Below are 27,202 nucleotides of genomic sequence, written 5' to 3'. Positions count from 1 at the left end.
GTAGTGTAGCAGGAAAGTAAAACCTGCCTGTGATGAAACACGAGGATATGAAGATCATTGTGATGATTATGGACAATTCACACTGACTGCAGTTTGTGTGTGGAATATTCCCACACAATAATGAAGCTGTGAGAGATGAAACACTGTAAGATCTGAACACTTCAGTATGGTTCTTTCTTACCAGTATGGACTGGAAGGACCTGATCTTATCAGAAGAATGGGGTAGATACTCTAGTAAAGATGAATCCTGCTCAAGCACATAAGAGTGGTTTTATTGCTAACAAGAAGAGAAACTGGAAACATACAAAGATGAAAGTGATGCACATATTCCTGTATTTTCATCATATTTTGATACAGGTGAAAAGTTTACTTAATAAATGCCAGAATTTGTAATATTTTAATTTGTAAATATGCAATGCTGTGGAATGTGAATAAACAGGTTAGTTCCTGTTCTCACTTATGTTCTAGCAGCTGTCCAGCCTCGTATTCTTTCTCAGGAAACCAGAAAGTGCAGACTCTTCTGTCGTCCCCTGGCAGAAATCTGACTGAATGTTACGAGACCTCTAAAGATCTGTTACTATCAAAACAATATTGTATTACATCAAGTGCATTCATCTAAACCTGCGTGTGTGCAGCTGCATTAGTGTCAGAGTGAAAAAAACACATGAGAAAATCACAATCCAGACTTCAACAGTGCTGCGGTGTAAAAGAACCTGGTGGAAAAACTGCACACACGGGTTTAGTGAAGATTGTAAAATATTCAGGTGTGGAAATGACTTTCGTTTCTTTTATACGACCTTCTTTGTACTGTTAACATATTACTGTAAAACCTTTGGGCTAAAGTTCATGCAGCACCAAAATTTGATGTTAAAATATAGAGTTTTATTGAGTTTCACACAATTTATCATATATTTAACAGCTACTTTAAAAGTCTTTTATTCATGAATAAAATCCTTACCAGCTGTAACTAAGCAACAAAAGGATATTTGTTTATTTTAATATAAAAAAATGCATAATTTAATTATTAAATGTGTAAATGAATTATATCATTTGATATACAGTGAGGAAAATAAGTATTTGAACACCCTGATATTTTGCAAGTTCTCCCACTTAGAAATCATGGAGGGTCTGAAATTGTCATCGTAGGTGCATGTCCACTGTGAGAGACATAATCTAAAAAAAAATCCAGAAATCACAATATACGATTTTTAAACTATTTATTTGTATGATACAGCTGCAAATAAGTATTTGGTCAGATGAGACCAAAATAGAACTTTTGGGTCATAATTCCACTAAACGTGTTTGGAGGAAGAAGAATGATGAGTACCATCCCAAGAACACCATCCCTACTGTGAAGCATGGGGGTGGTAGCATCATGCTTTGGGGGTGTTTTTCTGCACATGGGACAGGGCGACTGCACTGTATTAAGGAGAGGATGACCGGGTCATGTATTGCAAGATTTTAGGGAACAACCTCCTTCCCTCAGTTAGAGCACTGAAGATGGGTCGAGGCTGGGTCTTCCAACATGACAATGACCCGAAGCACACAGCCAGGATAACCAAGGAGTGGCTCTGTAAGAAGCATATCAAGGTTCTGGCGTGGCCTAGCCAGTCTCCAGACCTAAACCCAATAGAGAATCTTTGGAGGGAGCTCAAACTCCGTGTTTCTCAGCGACAGGCCAGAAACCTGACTGATCTAGAGAAGATCTGTGTGGAGGTGGGCCAAAATCCCTCCTGCAGTGTGTGCAAATCTGGTGAAAAACTACAGGAAACGTTTGACCTCTGTAATTGCAAACAAAGGCTACTGTACCAAATATTAACATTGACTTTCTCAGGTGTTTAAATACTTATTTGCAGCTTTATCATACAAATAAATAGTTTAAAACTCATATATTGTAATTTCTGGATTTTTTTTTTTAGATTATGTCTCTCACAGTGGACATGCACCTACGATGACAATTTCAGACCCTCTATGATTTCTAAGTGGGAGAAGTTGCAAAATAGCAGCGTGTTCAAATACGTATTTTCCTCACTGTATATATTTTGAATCAAGTGCATTAGTAAATTAGTACATGTTAAGTGTTTATTTATTTATGAATTGCAATTGATTAAAAAAAAGCAGGTGGTTTCTGAGAATCTTAACATGTTCAGTAAATTACTATGCACAGAAATCACGTGGTTTCTGAGAATCTAAACATGTTCAGTAGATCGCTATCGACTCTATACGTTTAGCTTTTGGGCATGGTGTGTGTCAGTGTGACATGACAGGTTGATAAAGAGCTTACCCAGTGTGAAGTGTACACAGGCTGTGTATTTGCCTCCGGCACTGGGGGAGACTGAGGGTAAAACACCAGGAAAAGCATTTAGTTTGAGACACTACTGGAATGGTATCAGAAATAAAAATTTAGAAAGAGAAGCTTAACTAATTCATTCAACTGTAACACAATTCTTAATGAAATGATGATCTGAAGTAGGCATGGTTTTACCTCATCAGTGGAAATCTGAAGTTGTTTGCTGTCATCCCTCTGTGTGTGTGTGTGTGTGTGTGTGTGTGTGTGTGTGTGTATATAGCGAGATAAGTATCCTGTATATATCCTGTTAAAATCCTGTCACCACAAAACACCACATCATAATCCTTAATAATCCATATAAATCATTAACTCTAGAAAAAAAAAAAAACTTACTGAAATTTATAGACAGAGAAAAGCTTTAGTTTAGAAACTCTCTATGGATTTCCATCAAAATTCCCTGTAAAACAAATAAATCTTATAAATTCACATCTTACTGATCTGCTAATTGCTAATTGAATTGGGCTGCATTACACCACGTGTGCAAAGATTAATGACGACTTTTAAAATGAATAAAAATCTAATTCTCATGTCAAACCTCAATCATTTTCAACATATTCATGTAAAATGTAATATAAAATAGTGTAAACTTTACATTACAAACATTAACGTTAAGTAAAGCGTCATTGCGTCACTGTACAGTGTTACAGCTCACCTGGTGAAAAAAATCATATAAAAAGTGATAAAAGGTAAAAAGCTTTTATAAAAACACATGTAGGACTTGTCTAAAAAAAGAAATATAATGAAAAAACAAGTAAAAATGTTCTTCTTTCACGACTCCAACACTGAGAGACACTGAGGAAGTTCATTAAGATCATTAATTATAATAATCAGCCTTTCTGACCAATCAGGATCCAGGATTGAACTCGTCATCAGTTACTGGGCAGAACAGAGGAATGTGCAGGTGGAAAGAGCGCTCGTGCTCACATCATTACATAACGTAATTAAACGATGCGGTGTAATTGATCAACACTAACACTAGAGGGCGCTTTAACGTTGAGTTTATATATACGCTGCATCCTGTAGATGTGACCAAGCTGAGTTCTGATCTCTAAAACAAAATCAACACTGAGATCGTGTTTACGATGTGTAGATTTTTCTACAGTTTCTACATCTTCTACAAAGATGAAAGTGATGCACATATTCCTGTATTTTCATCATATTTTGATACAGGTGAAAAGTTTACTTAATAAAGGCCAGGATGTCACTTTCTTGTCCTCTAAAATCACATGAAGTATTTGGTTGTTGCAGTGTCCATCTTTAATTAGTAAATAAATGACATCAGATTCTACCCAGTGATGGTTACATGCAATGGTGTGGAATGTGAATAAACAGGTTAGTTCCTGTTCTCACTTATGTTCTAGCAGCTGTCCAGCCTCGTATTCTTTCTCAGGAAACCAGAAAGTGCAGACTCTTCTGTCGTCCCCTGGCAGAAATCTGACTGAATGTTACGAGACCTCTAAAGATCTGTTACTATCAAAACAATATTGTATTACATCAAGTGCATTCATCTAAACCTGCGTGTGTGCAGCTGCATTAGTGTCAGAGTGAAAAAAACACATGAGAAAATCACAATCCAGACTTCAACAGTGCTGCGGTGTAAAAGAACCTGGTGGAAAACTGTGTGCGCGCACACACACACACAGGTTTAGTGAAAATGGTAGAATATTCGGGTGTGAAAATGACTGAAGTTTACATTTTACAGACGTTTACGATGAAACTTTCTATTTCCCATAACGACCGTGTGTTTCTGTAGTGTTTCTGTAGTGGATCCAGAATCAAATCATCCTCAGACACAGAAACAGGGATGAAGAGTTCAAGTGATTTTATGACATCAATAAAGACTGGAGTCTCAGTCTGTAACCTTCAGTTTTTACACTCATCCTTTAAAGTTAGTTTTGTATTAATGTTCAGTTCTACAACCTGGAGAACGAACACACACACACACACACACACACACACACACACACACACACACAGTATGAACCCCTGGTACACACCAGTCCATCTGGATGAATTTGCAGATCAAAGCCCTTGTGTTCAACTCGTTAGGTTCACGATCATGTGACAGGATTATGAAATTTGCACAAGCAGGAAGTGGATCAGAACGAGCGCGTGATTAAGACGAGCAGCAGTGATTCCCAAACCTGGACACTGGAGTGGTGTGTTAGACGTGAGAAGGTCTGCTCCAGAAGCTCAGCCTAAATAACAGACACTAATGAAAGTGAATAAAAGGATAGAATATGCAGGAAAATGTACAGTAGAGATGAAGAAGCTCTGCAGGAATATCTGATGTACAAGAGTCTAATTTAGTATTACACACACACACACACACACACACACACACACACACACACACACACACACACACACACACACACACACACAGGGTTTCAAGCGTTTCATACAAAATCGTACATTTCTGCAAACGAGCTGTTGATCTTTTGATCGGTTTATAAAACACAGGTGATCAGCTCTTAAACACGCTCATGCACTAATACCTGTGTACTGAGCCCCTGGGTTACATGTCTAATCCATCATTTAGTTGCTTTTTAAACTCTAAAAAAAGAAAAGAAAAAAGAGAATGCCCTCGTTTTTCATTTGTGTATCAGGACCACAATTTTGAAGTATCCAGTGACATCATGCAGGAGAACTTCAGTCCTTTACAGTCGGGTGTGTAGTGATCCAGGAGCTGGTTTAACACTCGCTCATCTCCTTCATATGGCTTGTTTCCAGTGTAACACTCAAACATCATTACTGTTTTCACACGGAGGAAAAGCGCCTTCAGATGGGATTCCAGCTTCCAGCATCCGCGCTCGGCTGTGGTTTAGTTTACAGTCGGAAACACACACGACGGCGTGGAGCACAATGTTAAAATAACGTAACAAAAAGAAACGAGAGAAACCGTAACCTGAATGAAGAGAAAACTAAGAAGGTAAAATACAGTCACGTGATCATACTGTTTAAACCGTGACAGGACACTACATACACCTCGAGCTCCACGTGTGTGTTCTACAGACTTCATCTAGTTTAGCTTCATGCTGCTGCTGGAATATTCTGTAAATTCGACGATAGTTCGGGTCGTTTCCTGTTTGTTAATTCAGTAACTATAAAATCTGTTAAGCGAAAAAAAGAAAGTGAATATTGGACTATACTCTCACTGAGGCAGCCTGTTCTAACGATGTGCAAGAAGTCACTTAAATACACCTCGCTCTCCTCCTGTAGTGTTTATTACACAAAGAAAAAAAACATTCCTATATCTTTCACACCAGCAGCAGTGATCCAGACTGTGAAGAACTCCACGCTGAAGTCTCCAGGAATCCTCAGGAAACCTTGTCCCTCTTCCTTGTGGTGTGTTTCATGGCTTTGTGTTGCATCCGTATTGCTTTCCGTCTCAGACAGTGAGCGAGAAGAGAGTCCGCGTCTCCATCTGGAAACCTGAGAAACTCCTCGGCCGTGCTGCACTGCGACTGCTCTGAGGGGCTCCGTCCCAGTTTCTCATGAGAAGAAAAGACTAAAAAGAGACTGAGACATTAAAACTGCAGTGTGAGCAGGAATACGATGGGTGTGATTGAGTTTCTCGCTCAGGGATGAGGTGAATAAGGCCTGTGGAGATCCTTTGGCTTCTGATGCTGAGTAGTATAGAGGTCGAAACATTTTCGTTCAGTGTGTGATGCCCACGTTCTGCTGCGGTTCAGGTCTCTCTCATCAACATGCACATCGACGCTTGATTTCTTTCTGAGGTTTTATTTCCCATCAATGCTGCATTTTATTTCTGATTTATGTTGAGGTGTGGGTTACGAGAGCTCGAAGCCCGTGTTCATGCTGATGGCGTAGCGTAGTTTGTCTCGAAGGATGCTCTTTTTGCTGTAGTTGGGCAGTTTCAGCAGGTTGAAGCAGGTGGAGGAGGTGGGAAGGCGGCCGCCCGGCTCTTTCTTGCGTATGGTGAAGAACCCACGGAGCACGCTGCCCAGAGTGTCCCCAGTGTCCTGAACACACACACACGTATAAAATCATACGATGCATTATTCCAAATGTGTGTGTGTGTGTGTGTGTGTGTGTGTGTGTGTGAGTTCCTCTTACCTGGTCATCAGACACTTCCACACAGCGGATGGAGAAAGGAGGTTTGAGATAGGCGAAACCCAACAGAGGAGGTCTGGAACAGCTCGTGACAAACTAACAGACACATAAATCAGGAGAAAATCAGAGTCTGGTTTACTCAAACATCTTACTTACCTGAATCCTGCTTGATACATCATTTTACACAAATCATAATCAATCACTATTTACACATCTGAGATTGAGATCAAAAGATAAATAGGAGATGATCAGAATATCAGCTTTCGTTTCCTAATATTTACATGAAGTCATGTTTCATAACCCATTTTTTCACAAGATAAACATACAGGAACATGTGACTGAAAGATGTTTCCTGTTGCTCAGGTGTTCATCACATTGCTTGGTTAAATAATTAAAGGTTATGGAAAAGAAATCGTTTTGCTGTCCCAATACTTTTGGAGGAGAAGTTTAAAACGCTGGTTCTCAGGGATCTAATGTGTGGGTATGTGTAAAAGCGTGTTGTGATGCGTCACCTTGAGGAACATGGCCCTCTCGTCAGGAGTGAAATCATTGGACAGGATGTCCCACAGCCAGATGATCACCCTGTGACTGCTGTGGAAGCCGCCGTAGTACACGGTGTGTTTTCTACAGGAACGAGAGGAGAAGAAGTTTAACTATCGAGATCTCTGCTGGAACTCCAGCCTCATTTAAAGAACTCTATAGGAACACTGTTCTTCAACACTGTATGTCTGAAGCTCCCTGATAAACAGCGTGTTACACAACATGCCTAATATACACACACACACACACACACACACACACACACACACACACACACACACACACACACAAAAGTGAAATAAAAGACTGAACGCACTTCAGGTCATCCAGATCGATCTCTGCATTGTCCCCGGAGATGAGCCTCTGCACCTCAGGGGTGGAGAACATGTGCAACCACTCGGGGTTGATGATGCTGCGGAAACCACGGATAAACGCTCCAGTCTGCTCCTTTATCTGTGTGTGCATCCGGAAATGTGCCATCAGGTGGATGTAGCTGATCCTGAAAAGAGAGAGAGAGAGAGAGAGAGAGAGAGAGAGAGAGAGAGAGATGAAGGAGATTTAAATACATTTTATCAGGTCATGTTTTTAAAATGAATAATTATCAGCACATTATCACTTCAAAGCAAGTAAGAAAATGTTTATTGGATGAAAAGAGGCAGATGCAGAGGAAAGAGTGATATGAAGAAGGATTATCTGCTGTGGTGACCCCTAATGGGAGCAGCTAGAAGAAGAAGGAGGAGAAGGAGGTGTACTGGACTTACTTGTTTTCATTAGTCACAGAAATGGTCTTTCCACCTGGAATCAACTCGTGACACACTAACTGTTGAGAGAGAAAAACAAACGTGTATAAAAATGAACATAAATCATCAGAAAAAGAGGAATAAAAGAGAGAATGGTGGTTTTGATCACCTGCCCCATCACGTCCTCATCATACGACAACGTCAACCCCAAATCACTGACATCTCCATCGTAACGCTGCAGATCAACCACACACACACACACACACACACACACACACACACACACACACACACACACACACACACATCATAAGTGTTAATGAGTAACATCCAGCATCTCTCACAGGATCGAAATGAAAACTTTCACAACAGCTATAAATAATGATTACTGCTCTAACACACCTTAATGGAGGTGAGGTTCTTGTAGAACTCGGAGTCGAGTGATGGCAGCTCGTCGATGGAGCTGTAGAAGGAGCTGTGATGATGCCCGAGCACATGACTCAGGAAGAACGAGGCGAAGGGAACGTCCACCACGATGCCCTCGTACAGGGCCTTACCCAGCATCTTCCCCACAAACTCAAACAGCTGCAGGTGGTTCTCATGGAGGCAGGAGGTGGGGGAGGGGTACAGACGCTCGTTCCCACTGGTCGTCTATGTGGGGGAGAAAAAGGGGCTGATTACAGACCTGCCTGAGAAGAACAGCTCGTTAACCAGATATTGTGGAGGAGAGAAATGAATGAAACGTTTGGTGTGAAAGTGATTATAAACCCGTATATCACCAGTTTCTCTAAAAACATTTAGAATTTAAATTAAAAAAATTCTACTGCAGTTCAGATTATTACACACCTTAAACAAGTTAAGTGCAGGGTTGAAGACCTTCTTAATGATCTCCTCCAGAAACTCCTTAAACACTCCGTCTTGATCGATTCCAGCCTCATCAACCCCCAGATCATTTACAAACTTCACACGGATCACACCTTTAATAGCGTTCACAGGCAGCCTACGCAACTGATCATATCCATCCTGCAGAGAGAGAGAGAGAGAGAGAGAGAGAGAGAGAGAGAGAGAGAGAGAGACAGAGAGAGAGGGGGGGGGGGGTAACATAGAAATTAAAATATATGTATCTGTATTGTTGTAAATTTGTATCATTATAATTTTATAAAATTAAACATGTAACAACACACACACACACACACACACACACACACACACACACACACCTCCAGCATACGAGATCGTCTAATGGTAATGTGAGTCACGTGTGGGGAGGCGGAGCTTGTCTCTACCAATCCCAGCATCTCCTTTTCCTTGGTGACAATGTTCCGGAACAGCAGGACTCTCTGATTGGATAAAAAGTGTTGAGTGGAGACGCACAGGACAGAAATGAAGAAGATTTGGGCAGTTTACAGGACCATTAGTAAAATCCTGTGGTGTATTTGGTGTTGAGGGATTCAGTGTAATGAAGGTGAAACTGACGTTTTTGTGTGGAATGACGTGAGGGATGTACTGTAGCAGCAGCTGAGCTCTCTTCTTGCCTTTATCCAGCTCCTGGAACAGCAGACTAGGCTTCAGGTCCCTGTAACATCACACACACACACACACACACACACACACACACACACACACACACAACCCTTCCAATGAAACTGTGATTTTTATTTAGTGTGTAATCACAGGGTTGTGTTCATCCTGCATGAGGGTCAGAAAGTAAAGGAGGGGAAGCAGAGAGAAGATCCATGTGGATGTAGTGCACTTCACATAAACCCTGCAGCTGGATCACAGCTGTGAGACTCACTTGCGTAGCCAGTGTTCATCAGGTGTGAACCTCCTGCGACAGTCTCGCTCATACAGCACCATCAACCAGCCGTGTACACTGTGGAACAGATCCAGCTTCTCACCTTTCGCATTCTCTGCACACACACACACACACACACACACACACACACACACACACACACACACAATACATCTCAGCACACACACGTGCACAGACACACCTTCCTGAACGGGACTGTATTATTGATTATGAAAGCTCACCCAGAATGCCATCCCAGACCATTTTATACACGAACGTGTTTAAGAAGGAAGAGATGGTGATCAGCTCCTCCATCTTAAAGGAAATCTGCTCCTCATAAACCTCAATATCATCCAGGATCCTGATCATCAGAAACACATTTCAACACAAACATCACATTGTGGTGTACAGGTTATAATATGTATATTAACGCTCATGTGTGTTAGTTACAGAAACGTGAATGATCTAGAATGCTGTGTGTGTGTGTGTGTGTGTGTGCGTGTGTGTGTGTGTGTGTGTGTGTGTGCGTGTGTGTGAGACTGACGTTATAAGGTGTCGTGAGCAGTCACAGAAGAGCATGAGCATGGCGAGCAGCTGTTTGGACTCCTCTGTGTCGTTATTGAGACACTCGAGAAACAGTTTGAGTCCTCCCTGAGGTCCGAGCTCACAGATAAACGCCCACAGCTTCGGCAGCAACTCGTCCAGATACGTCAGACCTGCACACGCACGCACGCACACACACACACACACACACACACACACACACACACACACACACACACACACACACACACAGCATTATAGATATTTATAGAAAATGTCAACAATCAGTGGGTAGAACTGAAAAGATTCTTTCAGGATTATAATTAAAGGTGTCTTTTATAAGATTTAATTGTGTTACATGATGTATTGAATTAAAAGTAAACCCAAACAAACTATTGGTTTAGGACTGTGGTTAGGAATAAGAGATTAACTGATAGTGGATGTAAACTGATACCGGTAGGTAGGTTGAATCGTACTCGCTAATTAATCAATTAACCAATTAAAATCAGCAGAGAGTTTTTAAACGGATTCTGCATTAAAAGTAGACCCAAACAAAACTCTAAATAAAATAGTACTGAACTTTATTTTTATTTACAAACAGTAAAATAAATTAAATAAATATAAATATACTTATTATATAATACATTTTGAGGAAAATAAAAGCCTTTTTGTTTCAGTTTGAATGTATGTAACCCCTTCAAATAAATAAAAACACATCCAAAATGAATTTTAATAAAGGCAATTTAAATAAACAGCATGTGGGATCAGTGATTCGCCTCTAGAGGCCACTCTCACACCGTATAACACAACCCGGAAAAACTATCAGAATGATTTTTGCTGATAGCCAACAGTTCCAGCAATCAACTCTTGGTGCCGATTAATCAACAAAAAAGAAATCGGTCGACCTCTATTTAGGAATATTCCTAATGCTAATTTGAAATATGACTCTAATATGTGTGTGTGTGTGTGTGTGTGTGTGTGTGTGTGTGTGTGTGTGTGTGTGTGGTGACCTGTGAGGATCTGCAGGCGGATCTGTGTGAGCGTGGTGAGCGCAGTCTTATACAGCACACACACACTGCACACTTTCTGCACCTCGGCCGAGTCGACTCTCTTCCCCCCGACCGGCTTCAGAATGTTCCGGACTGATGCTGACTTCTGGAAAGCTCGTTTGAACAGATCTGAATGGAGCACAAGAGAAAACTCACGATTTATTTTAGTTGTTTCAAACATGGTGATTTTATTGTTTGGCTGTTTGATGCTTGTAATTGATTGAACACACGTGTAGAAAAACAACAGCCATGTAATTATTAACAGTTTTCCGTTTCTGCTCTCAAAAATCCGACTGTAAAAATATATTTTAAATTCCAGCAGTGTTTGTCCACCAGACCGTGTACCCACTTTTGACGGGCAGGTTGTTCTGAGCTGTGCTTGGTTGAGGAGGAAGAGAGGCGGCCTCTTGCACCTCCAGTTTTTTGCTGAGGACGTCACTGAAGAGAGTGCAGATCACAGGAACGCCCCAAAGATACTGCAGCTGCTTGGTCACCAGAGGCATCGACTCATTCAGCCTGAGTTTATCCACAAATACAACAAAAACACATTGTCTAAAGATTAGAAACTATAAACCTTCTGATATACGTCCGCATGTTATTGGTGATACTGGAATAGTGTATGATGAGCCACTTTGGAATTATTATTATAAAAGTAGATAAATATAAATTAGGGCTGTCAATCGATTACAATATTTAATCGTGATTAAATCACACGAGTGTCGTGAGTAAACCAGCGATTATTCAACACCTAATCCCACATTTAATTCTGTTCTAAATGTACCATACTTCAAGTGTTTATACCCTAATCAACATGCGCATGGACAATTATTGATGCTTTTTATAAATTTAGGTTTATTATTAGTGAAACTGAACTCAACATAGAGCATGAAGACAAAATATTCTTTTAAACGTTTTAAAGTAATTACGGTGTTTTAAATTCCGTAAATCATCAGAACTTTTGATCTGTTTCCACACGGACGGTGTTAATTGGCGCATGTGTGCATCATGGTGGATTTTTAAGATTTGAGACCTGGCGCATCAGTAAAACAAATGTTTAGTGATAATTATTTTTGGTTTTAGTTTTTTTTTTTTTTTCTGCCTTAATCTCGCATTAATAAAATAATTGGTGTTTAAATTAATTTGTGTTAATAAGTTAATTCAGACAGCCCTAATAAAAATAAATTTAGATTTTAAAACAGTGATGATGTTAATAGATGTAATAATCTTTATATATAGTGACTGTATTATTAGGTTTCAGACTGTCCTGGTGATTCATTTTAACAGTTAATTATAGTGTGTGTGTGTGTGTGTGTGTGTGTATGTGTGTGTAGGTGTGTGTGTGTACCCGTAGTCAACTGTCTGAGAGAACCAGCCCAGCACCGGGTGCCAGTGTGTAAGGTTGGACTTTTTCTGAGAGACGTATCTCTGGCAGTAAGACAACATGTCGGTCAGATCTTTCACAAAGTGCCCCGCCTCCTGCTCCAGCACCTTCACGTTCAGGTAACCCAGCTGGATCAGGTTACCTGCACACACACACACAGCTTGTTTTCGGGATTCTGAACCTGTAAAAATATTATATATATACACTATATATTAGAACATGGTGGATGATGTGGAACACAGGTGTTAAACAGGTGAGAGACACTAATTGTAGATAGATGTTACACCTCCGTTGTCGTCGTTGTTCTTACCCAGTAAGCAGAGTGTGTGACTTCCCTCCAGACACACACAGATGTCCAAACACTGCTCTTCTCGGCTCAGGAACAAGATAAACTTCCTCATGAGATCATGAGTCTGTATAGTGACCACACACTGCATACAACACACACACACACACACACACACACACACACACACACACACACACACACACGTCATATTTTATACACTTAATCCAACCCTGTATCTGGAGCGAGCGCCTGTACGTGAGTCTGGAGCGAGCGCCTGTACGTGAGTCTGGAGCGAGCGCCTGTACGTGAGTCTGGAGCGAGCGCCTGTACGTGAGTCTGGAGCGAGCGCCTGTACGTGAGTCTGGAGCGAGCGCCTGTACGTGAGTCTGGAGCGAGCGCCTGTACGTGAGTCTGGAGCGAGCGCCTGTACGTACGTCTGGAGCGAGCGCCTGTACGTACGTCTGGAGCGAGCGCCTGTACGTACGTCTGGAGCGAGCGCCTGTACGTACGTCTGGAGCGAGCGCCTGTACGTACGTCTGGAGCGAGCGCCTGTACGCACGTCTGGGCGGCGCCTGTACGTCGTCTGGAGCGGCGCCTGTACGTCGTCTGGGCGGCGCCTGTACGTCGTCTGGAGCGGCGTCTATACGCACGTCTGGGCGGCGTCTATACGAACGTCTGGAGCGGCGTGTGTACGTGAGTCTGGAGCGGCGTGTACGTGAGTCTGGAGCGGCGCCTGTACGTGAGTCTGGGCGGCGCCTATCGTGAGTCTGGAGCGGCGCCTGTACGCACGTCTGAGCGAGCGCCTGCACGCACGCCTGGAGCGGCGCCTATACGCACGCCTGGGCGGCGCCTGTACGTACGTCTGGAGCGGCGCCTGTACGCACGTCTGGAGCGGCGCCTGTACGCACGTCTGGAGCGGCGCCTGTACGCACGCCTGAGCGGCGCCTGTACGCACGTCTGGAAGCGGCGCCTGTACGCACGTCTGGAGCGGCGCCTGTACGCACGTCTGGAGCGGCGTCTGTACGCACGCGTCTGAGCGGCGTCTGTACGCACGTCTGAGCGGCGTCTGTACGTACGTCTGGAGCGAGCGCCTGTACGTGAGTCTGGAGAGAGCGTCTATACGTACGTCTGGAGCGAGCGCCTGTACGTCGTCTGGGCGGCGTCTATACGCACGCCTGGGCGGCGCCTATACGCACGTCTGAGCGGCGCCTGCACGCACGCCTGAGCGGCGTCTGTACGCACGTCTGGAAGCGGCGTCTGTACGCACGTCTGGGCGGCGTCTACGCACGCCTGGAGCGAGCGTCTATACGTACGTCTGGAGCGAGCGTCTATACGTACGTCTGGAGCGAGCGTGTGTACGTGCGTTTGGAATGAGCGGCTATACGTACGTCTGGGGTGAGCGTGTTGAGATGGGAGATGACGGCAGGGACGGACATGATGTGGAGGAGGAAAGATCTCAGCAGGTTATCAGAGAAATGTGCTGCTAAGACGGGTCTATAAAACACACACACACACACACACACACACACACACACACGAATACCATAAGCAAATAATACACATATTGCAGCAATCCTTTTTTTGTTTAATAAAAGTAACCCATGGCAGCACATCATGGTCGCTATGGTAACTAACCTGAGTGACAGTGTAAAGATGGCGGTGAGGGTGCCTTTAGAGAGAGAAGGTCTGGATCTCGCCAAACCGTTTGTCAACAAAATCTACACAGGGTTCAGAAACATGATGAAGCGTAAACACGCTTAAACTCATAAATGTTATACATGTTTTATTTATATATATATATATATATATATATATATATATATATATATATATATATATATATATATATATATGTGTGTGTGTGTGTGTGTGTGTGTGTGGGTGTGTGTAAGAGAGACACAGAGAGATTTGGACTTAGGCTTTACCTGCAGAACAGAGTAAAAGCCTTTCTGGTTGAGGTGACCCATGATGTTCTCACAGATCCTGTTTAATGCAGGCTTCAGAGCTTCACCTTCACACACACGACACAGATCACACACACACACACACTCAAAACTCTGCCCATGAGATCATTTCACAAACACGCTGCATAAAATTTTCATTCAGGTCAAATCCAAATCATGATCACACCATGTTTATAAGAGTTAGTGACGTGTGCAGCACACACACACACACACACACACACACACACACACACACACACACACAGCACTAACCTTTCCCTCGCACTATTTTCCAAGTGGACGTGTCGGTGAAGGTGATGAGCATCGACAGATACAGAGTCACTAATTTATTATCCTGCAGGATGTCTGGCTACAGAGAGAGAGAGAGAGAGAGAGAGAGAGAGAGAGAGAGAGAGAGAGAGAGAGAGAGAGAGAGAGAGAGAGATTAAAAACAGAATATTTGTATAAAATGATTAAAGACAGGACTGGTCAGCAGGTCTGTAATATTTTTAATTGAAGGTCAACCGGTCGTGGATTTTACTGATATGAGCTGGGGTTGGATTATACTGATTCTAAACTGGATTTAAAATAAATAAATAAATAAATCCATGTAAAATAGTACTGAACTTTATTACAAAAAAATAGTATTGAGTCATAAAAATGTGTTCAAACTAAAACAAAAAGAAACACTACAAATAAATGAAAACAGTTACATCCAAAATGAACAAAAAAAAGAAAAAGTAAAAAATCCTAATAAACAGCATGTGGCATCAGTAATTCACCGCTAGGGGTCACTCTTGGATTTTTGCTGATAGCTCCAGAAATCAACTATTTTATGGAAAAAAAAACAATGAATCGTTTAAAATCTATTTTTTATTTCTAGCAATTTTAAGATTTTTTTTTTTTTTTTTTTATAAAATAAATCCCATGTCTAAACAGGACATGGCTCTGATTATGAAAGAGAAAGTGCAGATTTCCTCTCAGATGTTATAAATAAAAATAAAAAAATAGATACCTTGAGTTTTTTGAGGAACTCGCAGGAGAGCCAGAGGACGTCCTTGATCTGTTTAAGCCAGACGATGGTCAGGTCTTTAGAAAGTGCCAGAGACGCGTACCACACCTACAAAACAGCATGACTTCATCACATCTATACGCCACTGTAACAGTGTGAAATGACGAACGCGATCCCGTTACCTACTTTCGGCTCGTTCTCGGCGTCCATGCTGCTCAGGATCATTCTGCAGAGTTTCTCAAACCTCTGTGGGGTTGAAGAACAGATTCATCATCATTCATCACCAACAGAAATATAAAAGAGGGAGGGGGGGCAGTGGAGGGACGGGGAAGGAGGAGGAGTAGTGGAGGGACGGGGAGAAGTGGAGGGACAGGGAAAGATGGTGAGGAGTGGAGGGACGGGAAACAGTGGAGGGACGGGGAGGAGGGAAGGGACGGGGAGAAGTGGAGGGACGGGGAATGATGGTGAGGAGTGGAGGGACGGGAAACAGTGGAGGGACGGGGAGCAGTGGAGGGACGGGGAGGAGGGAGGGACAGAGAGGAGGGAGGGACGGGACAGTGAGGAGGGGAGGGGCGTTGAGCAGTGGAGGAACAGGGATGAGGGAGGGACTGGGAGGAGGGGAGCAGTGGAGGGACAGTGAGGAGGGGAGGGGCGTTGAGCAGTGGAGGGACGGGATGAGGGAGGGACTGGGAGGAGGGGAGCAGTGGAGGACGGGGAGGAGGGAGGAGGGGAGCAGTGGAGGGTCGGGAGGAGGGAGGAGGGAGGGACGGGGAGGAGGGAGGGACGGGGAGGAGGGAGGGACGGGGAGGGAGGGGAGCAGTGGAGGGACGGGGAGCAGGGGAGGGACGGGGAGCAGGGGAGGGACGGAAAGCAGGGGAGGGACGGGGAGCAGTGGAGGGACAGGGAGGAGGGAAGAGACTGACCAGAGGATATTTGGGGAAAATGAAGGGAACAGAACTATGATAAACTGTAAGTGATGGACATAATGAACTCTCTGACAGGTGTAACATTGCTGACTCAGGAGCAGCAGAAGGTTCACAGCAGTGCTCTTGAGTCAGAGATGTTACCACCTGCCCTGTAGAGATCAAACGCTACTCTCCTCCTGTCCTGATACCTACCAGCTTATCATCTTTGTTGAAAATGAATAACAACTTCCTGGTGATTTTAAAGATGGACAGTGCATTTCTCTTAGCGGTTCCTGTCTCAGCTGCAGTCAAGAACTCGTCCACCTCTTTCCTGAGAAGGAGATTCCATGATCAGGTTAATAAAACCCCGACGTGAAGCATGCGAGTGTGAGGTGAAGCATGCAGGAGCAGATCACCTGATTTCTCTCTGCAGTCTACAGCGACAGATGAACCTGCGCACCAGAGCCTGGATCTGTGTAGCTGCTCGCTCTCGCTCCTTCTGCCCCTTCCTCTCCTCCCGTGCCAGACGAGCTTTATCCAGGAACTCAGACTTGGACGTCTGCGTCGCGCTGAACATCTCTGCGGCACCTGCTCGAGTGTAGAAGAAATGTAGTGCTTTAGATTTGAAATAATCGGTGCTGATAGAACAATGCAGTGGATCGGAATGTTGTCAGTTCAAACCCCATCCCCACCCAAGCTGCCACTGCTGGGCCCTTGAGTAAGGCCCCTAACCCTCACCTTCTCTCTGCTATAACTGAGAACATTGTGGTGAAGGGGGAGTCTGTGAAATGACATACATGTGAATGTGAGCGAAGATTAATGTGAACGTTGTGTGTTATACTGTGTACATCCTGTGTGTGTGTGTGTGTGTGTGTGTGTGTGCCAGTATACCTCCCTGTAGCAGTGTGTATGTGTGTGTTTGTGTATATCATTATACCTCCCTGTGGCAGTGTGTGTGTGTGTGTGTGTGTTTGTGTATATCATTATACCTCCCTGTAGCAGTGTGTGTGTGTGTGTGTACCAGTATACCTCCCTGTAGCAGTGTGTGTGTGTGTGTGTGTGTACCAGTATATCTCCTGTATCAGTGTGTGTGTGTGTGTGTGTGTGTGTGTGTGTACCAGTATACCTCCTGTATCAGTCAGTGTGTGTGTGTGTGTGTGTGTGTGTGTGTACCAGTATACCTCCTGTATCAGTGTGTGTGTGTACCAGTATACCTCCTGTATCAGTGTGTGTGTGTGTACCAGTATACCTCCTGTATCAGTGTGTGTGTGTGTGTGTGTGTGTGTGTGTGTGTACCAGTATACCACCCTGTATCAGTGTGTGTGTGTGTACCAGTATACCACCCTGTATCAGTGTGTGTGTGTGTGTGTGTGTGTGTGTGTACCAGTATACCTCCTGTATCAGTGTGTGTGTGTGTGTGTGTGTACCAGTATACCTCCTGTATCAGTGTGTGTGTGTGTGTGTGTGTGTGTGTACCAGTATACCTCCTGTATCAGTGTGTGTGTGTGTGTGTGTGTGTGTGTGTGTGTACCAGTATACCTCCTGTATCAGTGTGTGTGTGTGTGTGTGTGTGTGTGTGTGTGTGTGTACCAGTATACCTCCTGTATCAGTGTGTGTGTGTGTGTGTGTGTGTGTGTACCAGTATACCTCCTGTATCAGTGTGTGTGTGTGTGTGTGTGTGTGTGTACCAGTATACCTCCTGTATCAGTGTGTGTGTGTGTGTGTGTGTGTGTACCAGTATACCTCCTGTATCAGTGTGTGTGTGTGTGTGTGTGTGTGTACCAGTATACATCCCTGTATCTGTGTGTGTGTGTGTGTGTGTGTGTGTGTACCAGTATACCTCCTGTATCAGTGTGTGTGTGTGTGTGTGTGTGACCAGTATACCTCCTGTATCAGTGTGTGTGTGTGTGTGTGTGTGACCAGTATACCTCCTGTATCAGTGTGTGTGTGTGTGTGTGTGTGTGTGTGTGTGTACAGTATACCTCCCTGTATCAGTGTGTGTGTGTGTGTGTGTGTGTGTGTGTGTGTGTGTACCAGCATACCTCCCTGTATCAGTGTGTGTGTGTGTGTGTGTGTGTGTGTGACCAGTATACCTCCTGTATCAGTGTGTGTGTGTGTGTGTGTGTGTGTGTGACCAGTATACCTCCCTGTATCAGTGTGTGTGTGTGTGTGTGTGTGTGTGTGTGTGTACCAGCATACCTCCTGTATCAGTGTGTGTGTGTGTGTGTGTGTGTGTGTGTACCAGTATACATCCCTGTATCTGTGTGTGTGTGTGTGTGTGTGTACCAGTATACCTCCCTGTATCAGTGTGTGTGTGTGTGTGTGTGTGTATACCTCCTGTATCAGTGTGTGTGTGTGTGTGTGTGTGTGTGTGTGTACCAGTATACCTCCCTGTATCAGTGTGTGTGTGTATACCAGTATACCTCTCTGTATCAGTGTGTGTGTGTGTGTGTGTGTGTGTACCAGTATACCTCCCTGTATCAGTGTGTGTGTGTATACCAGTATACCTCTCTGTATCAGTGTGTGTGTGTGTGTGTGTGTGTGTGTGTGTGTGTGTGTGTGTGTGCCAGTATACCTCCCTGTATCAGTGTGTGTACCAGTATACCTCCCTGTATCAGTGTGTGTGTACCAGTACCTCCTGTATCAGTGTGTGTGTGTGTGTGTGTGTGTACCAGTATACCGCCCTGTATCAGTGTGTGTGTGTGTGTGTGTACCAGTATACCTCCCTGTATCAGTGTGTGTGTGTGTGTGTGTGTGTGTACCAGTATACCTCCCTGTATCAGTGTGTGTGTGTGTGTGTGTGTGTGCGCGTGTGTGTGTACCAGTATACCTCCCTGTATCAGTGTGTGTGTGTACCAGTATACCTCCCTGTATCAGTGTGTGTGTGTACCAGTATACCTCCCTGTATCAGTGTGTGTGTGTGTGTGTGTGTACCAGTATACCGCCCTGTATCAGTGTGTGTGTGTGTGTGTGTGTGTGCCAGTATACCTCCCTGTATCAGTGTGTGTGTGTGTGTGTGTGTGTGTGTGTGTGTGTGCCAGTATACCTCCCTGTATCAGTGTGTGTGTACCAGTATACCTCCTGTATCAGTGTGTGTGTGTGCAGTATACCTCCCTGTATCAGTGTGTGTGTGTGTGTGTGTGTGTGTACCAGTATACCTCCCTGTATCAGTGTGTGTGTGTGTACCAGTATACCTCCCTGTATCAGTGTGTGTGTTTGTGTGTGTACCAGTATACCTCCCTGTATCAGTGTGTGTGTGTACCAGTATACCTCCCTGTATCAGTGTGTGTGTGTACCAGTATACCTCCCTGTATCTGTGTGTGTGTGTGTGTGTGTGTGTGTGTGTGTGTACCAGTATACCTCCCTGTATCAGTGTGTGTGTGTACCAGTATACCTCCCTGTATCAGTGTGTGTGTGTGTGTGTGTGTGTGTGTGTGTACCAGTATACCTCCCTGTATCTGTGTGTGTGTGTGTGTGTGTGTACCAGTATACCATCCTGTATCAGTGTGTGTGTGTACCAGTATACCTCCCTGTATCAGTGTGTGTGTGTGTGTGTGTGTGTACCAGTATACCTCCCTGTATCAGTGTGTGAGTGTACCAGTATACCTCCCTGTATCAGTGTGTGTGTGTACCAGTATACCTCCCTGTATCAGTGTGTGTGTGTGTGTACCAGTATACCTCCCTGTATCAGTGTGTGTGTGTGTGTGTACCAGTATACCTCCCTGTATCAGTGTGTGTGTGTACCAGTATACCTCCCTGTATCAGTGTGTGTGTGTGTACCAGTATACCTCCCTGTATCAGTGTGTGAGTGTACCAGTATACCTCCCTGTATCAGTGTGTGTGTGTGTGTGTGTGTGTACCAGTATACCTCCCTGTATCAGTGTGTGTGTGTGTACCAGTATACCTCCCTGTATCAGTGTGTGTACCAGTATACCTCCCTGTATCAGTGTGTGTACCAGTGTGTGTGTGTGTACCAGTATACCTCCCTGTATCAGTGTGTGTGTGTGTACCAGTATACCTCCCTGTATCAGTGTGTGTGTACCAGTATACCTCCCTGTATCAGTGTGTGTGTACCAGTATACCTCCCTGTATCAGTGTGTGTGTACCAATATACCTCCCTGTATCAGTGTGTGTGTACCAGTATACCTCCCTGTATCAGTGTGTGTGTACCAGTATACCTCCCTGTATCAGTGTGTGTGTACCAGCATACCTCCTGTATCAGTGTGTGTGTACCAGTATACCTCCCTGTATCAGTGTGTGTGTACCAGTATACCTCCCTGTATCAGTGTGTGTGTGTGTACCAGTATACCTCCCTGTATCAATGTGTGTGTGTGTACCAGTATACCTCCCTGTATCAGTGTGTGTGTGTGTGTGTACCAGTATACCTCCCTGTATCAGTGTGTGTGTGTGTGTGTGTGTGTGTGTACCAGTATACCTCCCTGTATCAGTGTGTGTGTGTGTGTGTGTACCAGTATACCTCCCTGTATCAGTGTGTGTGTGTGTACCAGTATACCTCCCTGTATCAATGTGTGTGTGTACCAGTATACCTCCCTGTATCAGTGTGTGTGTGTGTGTGCCAGTATACCTCCTGTATCAGTGTGTGTGTGTGTACCAGTATACCTCCCTGTATCTGTGTGTATGTGTGTGTACCAGTATACCTCCCTGTATCAGTGTGTGTGTGTGTGTGTGTGTGTGTGTGTGTGTGTACCAGTATACCTCCCTGTATCAGTGTGTGTGTGTGCCAGTATACCTCCCTGTATCAGTGTGTGTGTGTGTGTGTGTGTGTGTGTGTGTGTGTGTGTGTGTGTGTGTGTGTAGTAAAGTACATTAGTGTGTGTAGTAAAGTACATTAGTGTGTATGTGTATGTATACAACAGTAACACTCCCCCCGACCTTCACCCCACAACAGTTCTAGTGTGTCTCTGTAACAACACACACACACACACACACACACACACACACACACACACACACACACACCTCTATCCGGATTCGCCTCACTGTTACACTCTGATCCTACACACATAATAAATGGGATAAATATTTCCGGCGGTTAAACACGTTTCAGCAGCAACCCAGCCATTAGGGAGGCACAAGCCAGTGCATTCTTAGTGCCGGTCCCAAGCCCGGGTAAATGGGGAGGGTTGCGTTAGGAAGGGCATCCAGCGTAAAACATGTGCCAAATCAAATATGCGGATCACAAATGAGAATTTCATACCGGATCGGTCGAGGCCCGGGTTAACAACGACCGCCACAGGTATCGTTAGCCGACAGGGTACCGGTGGAAATTGGGCTACTGTTGGCCGAAGGAGGAGAAGGAGAGGAGGAAGACGTCTACAGAGACGGCAGGGAAAGGAGCAGTGTAGGAGAGTGGAGGTTAGGGTTGGTACTTTAAATGTCGGTACTATGACGGGAAAGGGAGAGATAGCTGATATGATGGAGAGGAGAAAGGTAGATATGCTGTGTGTTCAGGAGACCAAGTGGAAAGGAGTAAGGCCAGGAACATTGGAGGTGGATTTAAACTGTTTTATCATGGTGTGGATGGAAGAGAAATGGTGTAGGGGTGATTCTGAAGGAAGAGTACAGTAAGAGTGTAGTGGAGGTGAAGAGAGTTTCTGATAGGGTGATGATCGTGAAGGTGGAAGTTGAAGGGATGATGATAAATGTCATCAGTGCCTATGCTCCACAAGTTGGCTGTGAGATGGAGGAGAAGGAAAGATTCTGGAGTGAATTAGATGAAGTGGTAGATGGTGTACCTAGGAAAGAGCGGTTGGTGATTGGGGCAGACTTTAATGGGCATGTGGGTGAAGGGAACAGAGGTGATGAGGAGGTGATGGGTAGGTATGGTTTTAAGGAGAGGAATGTGGAAGGGCAGATGGTGGTAGATTTTGCTAAAAGGATGGAAATGGCAGTGGTGAACACTTATTTTAAGAAGAAGGAGGATCATAGGGTGACGATAAGAGTGGAGGAAGGTGCACACAGGTGGACTATGTGCTATGCAGGAGATGCAACCTGAAGGAGATTGGAGACTGTAAGGTGTTGGCAGGGGACAGTGTAGCTAGACAGCATCGGATGGTGGTCTGTAGGATGGTTTTGGAGGTGAAGAAGAAGAGGAGGAGAGTGAGGACTGAAAGAAGAATAAGATGGTGGAAACTGAAGGAGGAAGAGTGTAGTGTGAGGTTCAGGGAAGAGGTCAGAGAGGCTCAGTGGTGTTAAGGAGGTGTTGGATGATTGGGCAACTACTGCAGGAGTGATGAGGAGGCAGCTAGAAAAGTACTTGGTGTGACATCTGGAAATAGAAAGGAAGACAAGGAGACGTGGTGGTGGAATGAGGAAGTGCAGGAGAGCATAAGGAGAAAGAGGTTGGCAAAACAGAAGTGGGATAGACAGAGTGATGAGAAAAGTAGGCAGGAGTACAAGGAGATGCGGCAGCAGGTTAAGAGGATGTGGCGAAAGCCAAGGAAAAGGCATATGAGGAGCTGTATGAGAGGTTGGACACTAAGGAAGGAGAAAAGGATTTATAAAGATTGGCCAGGCAGAGGGACCGAGCTGGGAGGATGTACTGCAAGTTAGAGCAGTAAAGGATGGAGAGGAAATGTGTTGACTAGTGAGGAGAGTGTGTTGAGAAGGTGGAGGGAGTATTTTGAGCAGCTGATGAATGAGGAAAATCAGAGAGAGAAGGTTGGATGATGTGGAGTTGGTGAAGCAGGATGTAGATAGGATTAGTAAGGAGGAAGTGAGAGCAGCGATTAAGAGGATGAAGAGTGGAAAGTCGGTTGGACCAGATGACATACCGGTAGAAGCGTGAGATGTTTAGGAGAGATGGCAGTGGGTTTTGACCAGATTGTTTAACAGGATTTTGGAAGGTGAGAAGATGCCTGAGGAATGGAGAAGGAGTGTGCTGGTACCGATCTTTAAGCATAAAGGAGATGTGCAGACCTGCAGTAACTACAGGGGAATTAAGTTGATCAGTCACACCATGAAGTTATGGGAAAGAGTAGTGGAAGCCAGGTTGAGAGAAGAGGTGACCATCTGTGAGCAACAGTATGGTTTCATGCCGAGGAAGAGCACCACAGATGCCTTATTTGCTTTGAGAATGTTGATGGAGAAGTATAGAGAAGGACAGAAGGAATTGCATTGTGTATTTGTGGATTTAGAGAAAGCCTACGACAGGGTGCCAAGAGAGGAGTTGTGGTATTGTATGAGGAAGTCAGGTGTGTCAGAGAAGTATGTGAGGGTGGTGCAGGACATGTATGAGGACAGTGTGACAGCAGTGAAGTGTGCAGTAGGTACGACAGACTGGTTTAGGGTGAAGGTTGGACTGCATCAAGGATCGGCCCTGAGCCCTTTCCTGTTTGCAGTGGTGATGGACAGGTTGACGGACGAGGTCAGACAGGAGTCTCCTGGACTATGATGTTTGCGGATGATATTGTGATTTGTTGTGAGAGTAGGGAGCAGGTTGAGAAGAGCCTGGAGAGGTGGAGATATGCGCTGGAGAGAAGGGGAATGAAAGTCAGTAGGAGTAAGACAGAGTACATGTGTGTGAATGAGAGGGAGGGCAGTGGAGTGGTGCGGTTGCAGGAGAAGAGCTTCAGAAGGTGGAGGAATTCAGGTACCTGGGGTCAACAGTGCAAAGTAATGGAGAGTGTGTTAGAGAAGTGAAGAAAAGAGTGCAGGCAGGGTGGAGTGGGTGGAGAAGAGTGACAGGAGTGATTTGTGATAGTAGGGTATCTGCAAAAATGAAAGGGAAAGTTTATAGGACTGTGGTGAGACCTGCAATGTTGTATGGATTAGAGACAGTGGCATTGAGTAAAAGACAGGAGGTGGAGCTGGAGGTAGCAGAGCTGAAGATGTTGAGGTTTTCATTGGGAGTGACGACGATGGATAAGATTAGAAATGAGTTTATTAGAGGGACAGCATGTAGGATGTTTTGGTGACAAGGTGAGGGAGGCGAGATTGAGATGGTTTGGACATGTGCAGAGGAGGGACATGAATTATATTGGTAGAAGAATGCTGAGGATGGAGCCACCAGGTAGGAGGAAAAGAGGAAGGCCAAGAAGGAGGTTCATGGATGTGGTGAGGGAAGACATGCAGGTAGTTGGTGTAAAAGAGGCAGATGTAGAGGACAGGGTGGTATGGAGACGGATGATCCGCTGTGGCGACCCCTAATGGGAGCAGCCGAAAGAAGAAGAAGAAGAAACACGTTTCAGCAGCAGCGCGTGAACAGACCCGCTCCAGCGCGCGCTCTCGTTATTCATTATTCTACGTCACAAGCACACAAACACACAGAGCTATCAGCCTTCACTTTCCCTCCACCCGTATTCACACATCCCGCCTCCAGCACCACACACCAACAACGATTACACACAAAAACCGTCAATCAGGAAGCGTCCATGCAGCAACCAATCACAGCGAGGAAGCGGGAGACGAGCAGCCAATCAAAAATCAAATGCAGATTAGAACCACAGAACAGGTGGGGAAAAAACTAGCAATGTTTATATTCGTTTACTGGTGTAACTGAATAAAGTGCAGGGTAGAAACAGAGCATTTTATATCAGCGAAACCTTTAATAACACGGGACTGCACACAGGATCCCGGAGATTCAGAGCACTGAATATTACTGATACAAACATAAACACACGCTGACTTTCAGTGCATTTCAAGGGCAAAAGTAATAAGCAAATTAATTAAAATACATAAATATTAGATTTAGTAGTTTAAAATCTCCTTTAAGGAAGCAGTAACTTCCGCTCTGATAAACGTTTCCTTCCTTCCTCCATGACATCTCAGATTGGAGCTGCGCTGCTGTGATATTTTCCTTTTCAACAGCAAAGATTACAACGTAAATATAGAATATAAATATGTATCATATAAAATATCACATTACAGCATTAGTATTGCTGTGCTTGAGATAAAAAAGCGTTTACCTTCAGACATTAATTCTTGGTTCTTTATTCAGAAACATCCCGGAGCGCGTTCGTGCCGTAGTTACAGACAGAAACATATTTAGATTATTGCTGCTTCTGCGCTCTGAGGCGGTTACACATACACCGCTCAAGTGCATTACCGCCACCTGGTGGACTGAAATGTGAACTACAGCCGTCACAATATAAACCACAGTTTCTTTATCATTTATTACTTTCCTTTAAAATATTAATAATTATGTGTTTATTCACTAAGATTTATCCTCCAACACGCTCAGTGTGTACATAGAGGAATCGCAAACACACTCAAATCCACCGGGAGAGAATTCAGAGGGTTAAACATCATGTTCACATAAAACTACATCATTATTTAATCTCACGGGTTTAATGTTAACCAGCAGCACCAATAAATCATTTTCCTCTTTAGAAAATGAGCTCAGAATTTAAATCCAATCACAAATCCACACAAATATTTTATAAAGTAAAATAAAGACTTTATTTATTATCAGTTCCAATAACCCAGTCATTAGGGGGGCACAAGCCAGTGCATTCTTAGTGCCGGTCCCAAGCCCGGGTAAATGGGGAGGGTTGCGTTAGGAAGGGCATCCAGCGTAAAACATGTGCCAAATCAAATATGCGGATCACAAATGAGAATTTCATACCGGATCGTTCGAGGCCCGGGTTAACAACGACCGCCACAGGTATCGTTAGCCGACAGGGTACCGGTGGAAATTGGGCTACTGTTGGCGAAGGAGGAGAAGGAGAGGAGGAAGACGTCTACAGAGACAGCAGGGAAAGGAGCAGTGTAGGAGAGTGGAGGTTCAGGTTGGTACTTTAAATGTTGGTACTATGACGGGTAAAGGGAGAGAGATAGCTGATATGATGGAGAGGAGAAAGGTAGATATGCTGTGTGTTCAGGAGACCAAGTGGAAAGGGAGTAAGGCCAGGAACATTGGAGGTGGATTTAAACTGTTTTATCATGGTGTGGATGGAAGAGAAATGGTGTAGGGGTGATTCTGAAGGAAGAGTACAGTAAGAGTGTAGTGGAGGTGAAGAGAGTTTCTGATAGGGTGATGATCGTGAAGGTGGAAGTTGAAGGGATGATGATAAATGTCATCAGTGCCTATGCTCCACAAGTTGGCTGTGAGATGGAGGAAAAGGAAAGATTCTGGAGTGAATTAGATGAAGTGGTAGATGGTGTACCTAGGAAAGAACGGTTGGTGATTGGGGCAGACTTTAATGGGCATGTAGGTGAAGGGAACAGAGGTGATGAGGAGGTGATGGGTAGGTATGGTTTTAAGGAGAGGAATGTGGAAGGGCAGATGGTGGTAGATTTTGCTAAAAGGATGGAAATGGCAGTGGTGAACACGTATTTTAAGAAGAAGGAGGATCATAGGGTGGCGTATAAGAGTGGAGGAAGGTGCACACAGGTGGACTATGTGCTATGCAGGAGATGCAACCTGAAGGAGATTGGAGACTGTAAGGTGTTGGCGGGGACAGTGTAGCTAGACAGCATCGGATGGTGGTCTGTAGGATGGTTTTGGAGGCGAAGAAGAAGAAGAGAAGGAGAGTGAGGACTGAAAGAAGAATAAGATGGTGGAAACTGAAGGAGGAAGAGTGTAGTGTGAGGTTCAGGGACGAGGTCAGACAGGGG

At 44.4% G+C, this 27,202-nt stretch overlaps 1 protein-coding gene across 1 annotated transcript; it reads right to left on the bottom strand.

The window, feature by feature from the left end:
* Positions 1-251: 251 nt before the first annotated feature.
* ube3b (ubiquitin protein ligase E3B) lies at positions 252-25,641 on the bottom strand. The gene is made up of 30 exons (XM_046841389.1): positions 25,552-25,641; positions 17,041-17,212; positions 16,838-16,955; positions 15,906-15,965; positions 15,723-15,827; positions 14,981-15,077; positions 14,690-14,775; positions 14,400-14,482; positions 14,153-14,258; positions 12,786-12,906; positions 12,440-12,617; positions 11,444-11,610; positions 11,056-11,223; positions 10,047-10,218; positions 9,745-9,863; positions 9,503-9,617; positions 9,184-9,283; positions 8,928-9,047; positions 8,554-8,730; positions 8,110-8,358; positions 7,877-7,942; positions 7,729-7,787; positions 7,284-7,466; positions 6,940-7,051; positions 6,431-6,523; positions 3,003-6,336; positions 2,684-2,747; positions 2,486-2,605; positions 2,285-2,335; positions 252-725 (listed from the first exon to the last, which is right to left on the bottom strand). The coding sequence occupies exons 1-26, from the start codon at positions 25,559-25,561 to the stop codon at positions 6,145-6,147; spliced, it is 3,228 nt and encodes a 1,075-aa protein (XP_046697345.1). The 5' UTR covers positions 25,562-25,641; the 3' UTR covers positions 252-725; positions 2,285-2,335; positions 2,486-2,605; positions 2,684-2,747; positions 3,003-6,144.
* Between the last annotated feature and the right edge of the window lie 1,561 nt (positions 25,642-27,202).

The sequence above is a fragment of the Silurus meridionalis genome, chromosome 27 (assembly GCF_014805685.1).
Source record: "Silurus meridionalis isolate SWU-2019-XX chromosome 27, ASM1480568v1, whole genome shotgun sequence".
Lineage (NCBI taxonomy): Eukaryota > Metazoa > Chordata > Actinopteri > Siluriformes > Siluridae > Silurus > Silurus meridionalis.
The sequence above is the reverse complement of the archived record's forward strand: the minus strand, read 5'-3'. Positions and strand labels throughout refer to the sequence as shown.